General features: G+C 36.5%; 1 protein-coding gene across 2 annotated transcripts in view; it reads left to right on the top strand.

Moving 5' to 3' along the window:
* DOCK11 (dedicator of cytokinesis 11) overlaps nucleotides 1–11,000 on the top strand; it is a 218,988-nt gene that overhangs the window by 192,590 nt on the left and 15,398 nt on the right. For both annotated transcript variants that reach the window (XM_077146576.1, XM_077146575.1), the window contains 3 exons: nucleotides 6,210–6,332; nucleotides 8,963–9,076; nucleotides 9,617–9,763. In XM_077146576.1, coding sequence (XP_077002691.1) covers nucleotides 6,210–6,332; nucleotides 8,963–9,076; nucleotides 9,617–9,763 — 384 coding nt within the window. The remainder of the gene's footprint in view (nucleotides 1–6,209; nucleotides 6,333–8,962; nucleotides 9,077–9,616; nucleotides 9,764–11,000) is intronic.

Raw genomic sequence — 11,000 nt, 5'->3', positions numbered from 1 at the left:
AGGAGGGAAAGCAACCTAACTCATTCTATGAAGCCAGCATCACCCTAATATCAATGCCAGGCAAAGATCCTACAGGAAAAGAAAATTAGACACCAATTTTTTTAATGAATATAGATGCAAAAATTCTTAACAAAATCCTTGCAAATTGAATCCAGCAGCACATTAAAAAAATTATACACCATGACCAAGTAGGATTTATTCCAGGTATGCAAAGCTGGTTCAACACAAGTAAAATTAATGTAATACATCACATCAGTAAATCAAAGCGGAAAAACCCCTTGACCATCTTGATTAATGCAGAAAAGGAATTTGACAAAATTCAACATCCTTTCTTGATGAAAACACTTTAAAGGATATGAATAGAAGGAACTTCCTCAAAATGATAAAGGGAATGGATGAAAAACCCACAGCTAACATCATACTCAATAGGGAAAGACTGAAAACTTTCCCTCGGAGATCAGGAACAAGACACCTATCTTGTCACCATTGTTATTCAACATTGTGCTGGAAGTTCTAGCCAGAGAAATTAAACAAGAAAAAGAAATCAAAGGCATCCAAATTGGAAAGGAAGAAGTAAAACTCTCACTTTTGTAATGATACGATACTATATGTTGAAAATCCCAAAAAATCTCCAGCAAAGCTACTAGAGCTAATAAATGAGTAAAGCGTAGTGGCATGATACAGGATCAACACCAAAAAATCAGTAGTGTTTCTATACACTAGTAGTGAGCAATCTGAAGAGGAAACCAAGAAAGAAATCCATTTACAATTGCAATCAAAAGAATAAAATATTTACAAATAAATTTAACCAAGGCCACAAAAGACCTATACACAGAAAACTACGAGAAATTGCTAAAAGAAATCAAAGGAAACATAAATAGATGGAAAGAGACTGTGTTCATGAATTGGAAGACTAAATATAGTCAAGTTGTCAGTTCTACCCAAATTGATTTATAGACTCAATGCAATACCAGGTAAAATTCCAGTTACTTTCTCTGCAGAAATAGAAAAATAATAACCAAATTTTCTTGGAAAGGCAAAGTGCCCCGAATAGCTAAAATATCTTGAGAAAGAAAAATGAAATGGGAGCTCTCACACTACCTGACTTGAAAGCACATTACAAAGCTACAGTGGTCAAAACAGCATGGTACTGGCATAAATATAGGTATACTAACTGTTCTAGTTTGCTAGCTGCTGGAATGCAACACACCAGAGACAGATTGGCTTTTAATAAAAGGAGATTTATTTTGTTGGTTCTTCAGAGGAAAGGCAGCTAACTTTCCACTGAGATTCTTTCTTACGTGGGAAGGCACAGGATGGTCACTGCTGGTCTTCTCTCTAGGCCTCTGGGTTCCAGCATCTTTCCCTGGGGTGATTCCTTTCTGTACCTCCAAAGGCCTGGGCTGAGCCGCAAGTACTGAGATGAGGAATGCCAAGCTGCTTAGGCTGCGCTACATTGTGCTCTCTCATTTAAGCACCAGCCAATTAAGTCAAATGTCATTCATTGCAGCAGGCCCGCCTCCTAGCCGACTGCAGATGTAATTAACAAAGGTTCATGTACTATTGGCTCCTGTCCGCAGCAACAAAACTAGGTGCCTTCACCTGGCCAAGTTGACAACTGAATCTAACTACCACACTGACCAACTGAATCGAATTCAGTGTTCAGAAATAGATCATCTCCCTGTGGACAATGGATCTTTGACAAGGTTGTCAAACCAACCCAACTGGGACAGAGCAGCCTCCTTAAGAAATGGTGTTTGGAGAACTGGATCTCCATATGCAAAAGAATGAAAGAGGATGCATATTTCATACCCTATACAAAAATGAACTAATAATGAATCAAAGACCTAAACATTGGAGCTAAGACCATAAAACTTTTAGAAGAAAATGTAGGGAAGTTTTCTGGTTTGTAAAAGTTGCCGGAATGTGATATACAAGAAACAGAACAGTTTTTAAAAGGGGAGTTTATTAAATTGCAGTTTTACAGTTCTAAGGCCATGAAAATGTCCAAATTAACATATCCAGGGAAAGATATCTTGGTTGAAGAAGACTAATGATATTCAGGGTTTCTCTCTCAGCTGAAACGGCACATGGCGACATCTGCTGGCTTTGTCTCCAGGCTTCTTCAGCAGCTTCCCCAGGGGCATTTTCTTTCTTTATCTCCAACATTCCCTGGCTGTGAGGGCTCTGGTGGCTCTAGATCTTTTTCCAAAATGGTTCCCTCTTAAAGAACTCCAGTAAGCAACCTCACCTTGCATAGGTGGAGACACATCTCTGTGGAAACCATCTAACAAAAATTACCGCCCACCAGTGGGTGGGTCACAACTCCATGGAAACAATCATAAAGATCCTACCCAGCAATATTGAATGAGAATTAAAATACATAGCTTTTCTGGGGAACATAATAACTTCAAACAGGCACAGGAAGTATCGAAAGTCTTGATAGGAGGTGGTTTCCTAGACCTTACACCCAAAACATGAGCACTGAAAAAGAAATTGGAGAAGTGGAATCTCCTCAAAATTAAATACTTTTGTGCATCAAAGAACTCTGTCAGCGAAGTAAAAAGGCAGCCTATGCAATGGGAGATAACATTTGGGAACCACATATCAGATAATGGTTTAATATCCAGAATATAGAAAGAGATTCTACAACTCAATAACAAATAAACAACCCAATCAAAAAATGGGCAGAAGACATGAACAGACACTTTTTAGAAGAGGAAATTACAAATGGCTAAAAAGCATTTGAAAAGATGCTCAACTTCCCTGGCTATTAGGGAAATGCAAATCAAACACAATGAGATATCATCTCACACCCACTAGAATGGCCATTATCAAAAGAACAGAATATGACGTGCTGGAGAGAACGTGGAGAAAGAGGCACACTTATCCACTGTTGATGGGAATGTAAAATGTTGCAACCGCTGTGGAAGGCAGCATGGTGGTTCCTCAAGAAGCTATGTATAGAATTGCTATATGAGCCAACAATCCCATTGCTAGATATATATTCAGAAGAAATGAAGGTAAGGACACAAGTGGACATTTACACACCAATGTTTATAGCAGAATTATTCACAACTGCCAAGAGATGGAAACAGCCCAAATGTCCATCAGCGGACGAGTAGCTAAACAAGTTGTGGTATATACATATAATAGAATATTATGTACCCATAAGACAGAATAAAATCATGAAGCATGTAACAACGTGGGTGAACCTTGAGGATATTATGCTGAGTGAAATTAGACTGAAACAAAAAGATAAATACTGTATGGTCTCACTAATATTAACTAACATTAACGAGTGAACCTGGAGAGTTAAGGTTAAGGATACAGGTTATCAGGAGATAGAGAGTAGAGATTGGGCATTTAGTGCTGAAGGAGTGCAGAATGCACAACAGGACTGATTATAAAGATACAGAAATGGATAGCATAATCTCTCTGATGGTAGCACAATAATATAAGTACATTGAATGAAGCTGAATGTGAGTATGGTTGAGGGAGACGAGCTGGGGGCACATATGACAACAGAAGGAAAGAGGGTAAAGACTGTGATGATATGACTTAGGAATGTGTAAAGTGGACAGTGATGGTGATTAACTGTACTAATACAAGAATGTTTTTGCATGAGGAAGAATAAATACATGTTAATGTTGCAAGGTGTTGAAAATGAAATGTTATAGAGGAAAAAATACAATCAATGTAAATTAGGGTCTATAGTCAACAGTAACATTGTAATATGCTTCCACTGAATCCACAAAGGCATTATGCCAAAACTAAATGTCAACAAGCGGTGGATATGGGGGAGCGATATGTGATCTTTTGCAGAAAACAGGAAATGTCTTCATATCGATTGTGGTGACAAAGGCATGGCTATGTGGCCATACCAGGAACCATTGATTTTTTCTTAGTTTGGATTGTGTGATGTGCAAATAAAACTGTTTAAATATGAACAAAGAGAAACAAGTGCTAGAGAAAATGTGGAGAGGGAGATGTACCTATTTACTCTTGGTAGGGAAGCAGAGTGGTACAGCCCCTCTGGAGGAGCCTAGAGTTGGGGTTGCCAAATGATCCTGCAACCTTGTTGCTAAGTATATACCCGGAGAAACTGAAAGCAGGGACACGAATGGACATTTGCACACTGGTGTTTATGGCAGCAGTGTTCATGATTTACAATAGAAGGAGGTGGCCTAAGGATACAATCACTGAGGAATGGAAAGGGGAACTGTGGTGTATACGTAAGATGGACTACTGAGGAGCTGCAAGGAGGAATGAAGTTGTGAGACATGAACTAGGTGAATGAACCTTGAGGGCAGTAAGTTGAATGAAATGTCAGAAACAAAAAGACAAATATTATCATACCTCGCTTATATGGACTAACTATAATATAGAAATTCAGAGAATTGAAGTCAACAGCATAGCATGGGTTATCATGTTGGGGCCTATTGTAAAGGTTCCTAGATTGTAAGCTCTTAGAGCAGTCACATCTATTCTGAAGTTATAACTGTTATTTCTAAATTCTGAGATACTGAGCTCATTGTATATAACCTGGTTGTTCCCTGGAACTTTGGGTATTTGTGTGACACCTGAGACTCAGAGTTAAAGCTTTGAAGCTATGAAAGTCAGCATTACCCCATACAGGAACTTTTTAAAAAGTTGAAAATGTGATGAGATTTTGAGTAGAGATATAAGTGAAGCTGATCTGGATAGGACTAAGGTAGAGCAGAATACAGGGTAAAGGATGATATGGTCCATATTTTAAAACTTCAACTTCTCTGTAGGAAAAGATGTTTATTGGGTGCAAAATTTATATTTTGGGTAGCACATTATCTACTTTAACTTGTATGGACGTTTTATCCAAACACCATAATTACATAGAATCTTGAATAGGGTGGGAGATTTTGTTGGTTTGTATAGATTAGTGTGATGCCCCAATGCATCACAGAGTAATTTGGGCAGAGAATAAGAGTTCCTCACAGAGAAGCTCTTTGTTTTGCTCAGATGTTTTCTCTCTCTCTAAGCCAGCTTGGCAGGTGAACATGAATCCCAGGGTGTAAATCCCCCTGACAATGTGGGACAGAACTCCTGGGATGAGCCAGGACCTGGCATCACAGGATTGAGAGAGCCTTCCTAACCAAAACGGGGAAGAGAGAAATGAGACAAAATAAAATTTCAGTAGCTGAGAGATTTCAAACAGAGTCAAGATGTTATCCTGGAGGTTATTCTTACACATTATATAGATATCCCTTTTTAGTTTATGGTGTATTGGAGTGGCCGGAATGGCCGGAGAAAAGTACCTAAAACTGTAGAGCTGTGTTCCAGTAGCCTTGATTCTTAAAGATGTTTGTATAACTATATAGCTTTACCATGTGACTGTGCGATTGTGAAGATCTTATGTCTGATGCTCCTATTAACCAGGGTATGGATAGATAAGTAAAAAAAAAAATAAGGACAAAAAATAAATTAATAATAGGGGGCAGATAAGAGGTAAAAAAGAATTGAGTAGACTGAAATGCGAGTGGTCAATGAGATGGACAGTAAAGGGTGTGGGATGTATTCATTTTTTTCTGTTTTCATTTTATTTCTTTTCTGAAGTGATGCAGATGTTCTAAAAAATGATCATGGTGATGAGTGCACAGCTATGATGATATTGTGAGCCATTGGTTGTATATTTTGGATGGCCTCTATGCGAAGTTATCTTAATGATTTTTTAAAAACTAACAGGAAAGAAGCATTCTTACCAAATAACATTTTAGTCAACACCAAATCACACAACAGCTTTAAAAGTTGTCACATTATCTACAGACTTCTCATATGTAAATAAAATTTCAATGTAAAGGGAAAATAATGAGAATTTACAGGCTTAGTAGATTTACCCTGTTAGACATTTTCAGATGTCCTTAGTTTGGACCAAACAATATATATTCCCTTTGAAAATTATTTGTTCTCACCATTTGCAAGTACAATGGACATGTTCATTACCCAAAACAAAATATATAGATATAGTTAATTATTGTCAACATTTATTTCATATTTTTAAGAATGGTCTGTATTTCAAATATTTCATTTAGTAAATATGGTCCCACAAGTATGCCCCTCCTATGCATTTTGTTAAATTTAGGATATTGGTCTTTGACTTAAAATGGTTAAAATTTTATTTATGTAAAACTAAAACGATTTCTAATTCTTGACTGGGTTTTCTCTTAATGCAGGAAGTTTTACTGGAATTGTTAGAGCAGTGTGTAGATGGCTTATGGAAAGCAGAACGTTACGAAGTAATTTCTGAGATTTCCAAGTTGATCATTCCAATTTATGAGAAACGTCGTGAATTTGAGGTAGGAAATTTAAATATTTTAATCGTTGGCTGTTTTAGTTTCCTGGCTGCTCAAAGCAAATACTATGAAATGGGTCAGATTAAACAATGGGAATTTATTCACAGTTTTGAAGGTGGAAAAATATCCAAATCATATATTTTAATCGTTGGCTGTTTTAGTTTCCTGGCTGCTCAAAGTAAATACTATGAAATGGGTCAGATTAAACAATGGGAATTTATTTACAGTTTTGAAGGTGGAAAAATATCCAAATCAGAGCCTCATCGAGGAGATGCTTTCTTCCCAGAGACCCGTTGCCAGTGATCCTTGGCTACTCTGTCACAAGGCAAAGCACATGGCGGCATCTGCTGGTCTCTCCCTTCTCTTCTGGGTTTCGTTAATTTCAGCTTCTTGCTTCCATGGCTTTCTGTTTGTCTGGATTTCATTCTCTTATAAAAGATTCCAGTAATCAGATTGGGACCTAGCCTGATTGGTCTGGGCCACACCTTAATTGATGTAACCTCATTTAAAGATCCTACTTACAATGGGTCCACACCCACAGGGATGGATTAGATTAAAGAATATGTTTCTCTGGGGAACATAAAGCTTCAAATCACCACGCTGGCCAATGCATTTTATTTTGGTAGTGGATAGACAAGTAATATAGTTACATTACTATCACCCACTATGTTTTCTGAAGAGTAGAAAATTCATTATGACATATTTTATCATAGAATATATATTTAACATGGTATATCATTTTGACACATTCGTACAATTCGAAAGTTATGGTCCTGACGAATGCAATTAAATCCTGAGATTAGAATCCTATGTTCGATTTATATAAATTTTCCAAATGAAATTAAGGGTAAAATATAAATTGAAATTTAGATTAAACCAGCGGTTTTCTGAACATTTTCATTCAGCAACCTCTCTTCTCTCATGTAAAAGCATTAATGTTATCTTCACTTTAAAAAGATGTTGAATTTCCATATTGTCCAGGGAAGAGGCATAGACATAATTCTGATCTTTACATTTCAGTGAGGAGACTAAAGGCGCTGGGATATGACAATGGGGAAGTGATGAGATGTCTGTTATGAGGAATTTTTTCAATATTGGCCTTCCAGATAAAACTGTTAAAAAAGGGTAATTACAAAGTGTAATAGTAACTGAACATCTGTTGCCACCAGCACTGAACAAAATTTTATATATTCAAATTGTCTGCATCCATATCAAAATTACTACCCTCTACTGTGTGGAAAGGAGTGATTTAGGATTCAAGGCATTTAAGAAAAAAAGCAAAACAATTTATCCTTAAGTAAAACAGACAGTGTTTCATTGATGAAGACATTTTCAAGAGTGAAAACCAAATTCACTTAATACTATCTGGATTATGTTCTAATCTGTGCTCCAAACTGTCTCTGATCAAACTCACTTTTTCTTCCTAGGTTCTGGGTCTTCCTCTCTTTGCCATACTTTTGGGTATATGGGGCATGCTGAAAAAACCATAGTGGAGGTCAAGTGATTACGCTAAACTGAGCATTAAATAATAAAGTTGAAGTCATATAGGTGGCAAAGAATAGCTTAAGAGAATGGCCATTACCCCTTCTGTCAAAAGATTATATCCTAAGAACTTTTGTGAGGTTTTTCAAAATAAAGGCCCCATTTTCTGACTCAGATTGACAATCAGGCTATTAGAACCCAGGGGTGTTTGCTACTCAACCAACCAATGATAGACGAGAAAAATATATATATCATCTCTTTACATTAGAGGAAACTGATATTTTCTAAAGGGGACCCATTCCTATTTCCAGTTGGAGTGTAAGGATCTTTGCAGATATCCCAGCATTCTGCTTGAGATGAAATAATTGTTTCTAGGATGCCAATGTTTGATTTTTCTGCGTGTCTCTATGGGATGGGCTAAAGAGTGTCAAGATAAAAGTAAGGAAAATTTCCCCTGGAATTGAATTTATACACAGGGAGGTAATAATATGTGGATGGGATTTTGGAGAAAGAACTTTTGCTTCTTTGCTCCTTTTTACCGGGTGTGCAGAAGAATATATTCTTTGAAATGACTATGAACTTGTATGAAAGCAGTCCTCACTGAGGTTTACACTATTACTTATTTTTATATCTGTATTTAGTTTTCACTTTCAAAAGATTTTGCACAGATTATCTACCCTCATCTCCCTCTAGGCACCAAGAAAGCATTTGTTTCCCTTTTGGTTACAATAAATCAAACATTTAAAAATAGTAGTCAGGGGTGGGCCACAGTGGCTCAGCAGAGTTCCTACCTGCCATGCCAGAGGACCCGGGTTTGATTCCCGGTGCCTACCCATGTAAAAAAATAAATAAATAAAAATAGTAGTCAGTAACTCAATATTTTAAAAGCATGATTGCCATTAAGATGTGAATGAAATGAAGCATTATATTTAGAAACACAGTGTTATAATTTTAAGCTCTACCCTTAAACCTAAGGTTGTTCAGGACTCTTGTCTAATGGTGACAATAGTCAGGAAGGCCATGGGGAAATGACCCTATCAAAACCATTTTGCAAAGGATACATTAGTGCTTTTTTTCCTTGTGCATTCATCTTGAAACCATTTAGTAATTAACCGAAAGACAAAGCTAATTCATATATTATCATTTTTCAGAAACTTACTCAAGTATATAGAACTCTTCATGGAGCTTACACAAAAATCCTGGAGGTTATGCACACCAAAAAAAGACTTTTAGGCACTTTCTTCAGAGTTGCCTTTTATGGCCAAGTGAGTATGCTCTAATTCATAAAGTTGTTTTTCTTTTTAAACATTCACCTTTGAATTGTTAGATTACTACAGCAGCAGTTATTGGTTGTAGATTTCTGTCTAGATAGAGTGCCTGTCACAACAGCAGAGAGCCTCTTTTGTAAGTGTAAAGTTCACTTTGTTTCCCATATCTAAACCAGTTAGGTCAGAGTACAACATAGGAGATTTGAATTTTTCTGTTTCATTTTCCATTAAGCTTATTAAAGTATAAATATTTAATCAAGTGGTTAGAGCTTTCAAATAAACAGGTAAGTATACAGGGGAATGAAGGAAATCTAGTATGGAAATATTTAGGCCAGTAATATGTTCATATTTTTGTAAATTTTAAAATTCTCATTTATTTGAAGCTAAAAAGTTGACTATATGCATGTGGCTTTTGGTAATATTTTCTTATTTAAAATCAACTTCAAATATATTATTGCAAGTTATTTAGGTATATTTTCTTTAATTGCTCTTTGCTCATGCTTTTTACAAATTATTATCTTTTTAACTTTACAATAGTCCTTTTTTGAAGAAGAGGATGGAAAGGAGTATATCTATAAAGAGCCAAAGCTTACAGGTCTCTCCGAGATTTCCCTGAGACTTGTTAAACTTTATGGTGAAAAATTTGGTACTGAGAATGTCAAAATAATTCAAGATTCAGACAAGGTAACACATGCCCTGCATTTTGAAGTGTCTGTTTGTTTGTTCTAAGCATGGTACATTGTTCTTTTTCCCAGAAATAGAGCCTTTCCAGATAGTGAAAGAAAAGACAGGGACTTGGGAGTCAGAGAGACCAGGGTTCAAATCTCCATTCTCTGCCACTCACTAGCTGTGTGACCATGGGGAAGTTACTTATCCTCTCTGTGCCTCATTTTTCTCATTAGTAAAATGGAGATCATATAAACATTTAACTCATGGAGTTGCTGTATGGATTAAATGAGTTAATGTATGGAAGGTGATTAGTTGAGTTCGTGGGACATAGAAAGCGTACTTTTTATTAATAGAAGCTAGCATAGATTAGTTATTATTGTAAATGCTTTTGTACATCATGTTTCTCGATTACATGCTTCATGATTAAAATCAGCTCGAGGCACACATTTTATCCTAAGATATCCTTAGTTCAGTAATATCAACTGTAGTTAAATCTGCAGTGAACTAGGTTTAGATGAGATGGCTTGGGCTTTGCTCTAAAGATTATCATCCTATTAGGCCCTGCCATGGCAGGATGGGAAAGGTTCCAGAAAGAGGAGCTCTTACCTAGGAAACGCACAGTTTTCTGTAGAGAGAATTTTGAGAAAGTACAGTTGGAATACCTGACTGCCCTTAGTTGCCATGGGTGTGCCTAGGATGAGACATGATTTGTAAGGTAGGAAGGTCCTATACCATTTAGGATTTGTAGGCTACAGCAATATTTACTGAGTGACTATAGTGTCCATAGTGCTATGAAAAGCACTCAAAGGCTAGCAGGCTATATTGCTAGAGTGAAAAGCCTGTGGCAACGATAAAGACATTTCAGTGTCTAGCCTGAAAATAATCTCTTCGCTTTGTGGACTTACAAATATCTCTTGGAAACAGTTTTATTTTGAACACACACTTATAACATTCAAAAATAGATTTGCTCTGTTTGGGGTGATGGAAAAGTTTGGGCAATGAATGATGATGGTGGAAGCACAACTTTGTGAATATGATTAACACCACTGAATTGTATATTTTAAAGTGGATAAAATAGAAAATTTTGGGATGTATATAAGTTATCAGGAAAAATAACAACAACAACAACATAGAACTGTATAACACAAAAGAATGAACCCTAATGTAAAACTATGGGCTATAGTATTATCATAATAGTATTTCATCAGTTATAACAAAGGCACCACACTACTGCAAATTATTAATAATAGGG

The sequence above is a fragment of the Tamandua tetradactyla genome, chromosome X (assembly GCF_023851605.1).
Source record: "Tamandua tetradactyla isolate mTamTet1 chromosome X, mTamTet1.pri, whole genome shotgun sequence".
NCBI lineage: Eukaryota > Metazoa > Chordata > Mammalia > Pilosa > Myrmecophagidae > Tamandua > Tamandua tetradactyla.
The sequence above is the reverse complement of the archived record's forward strand: the minus strand, read 5'-3'. Positions and strand labels throughout refer to the sequence as shown.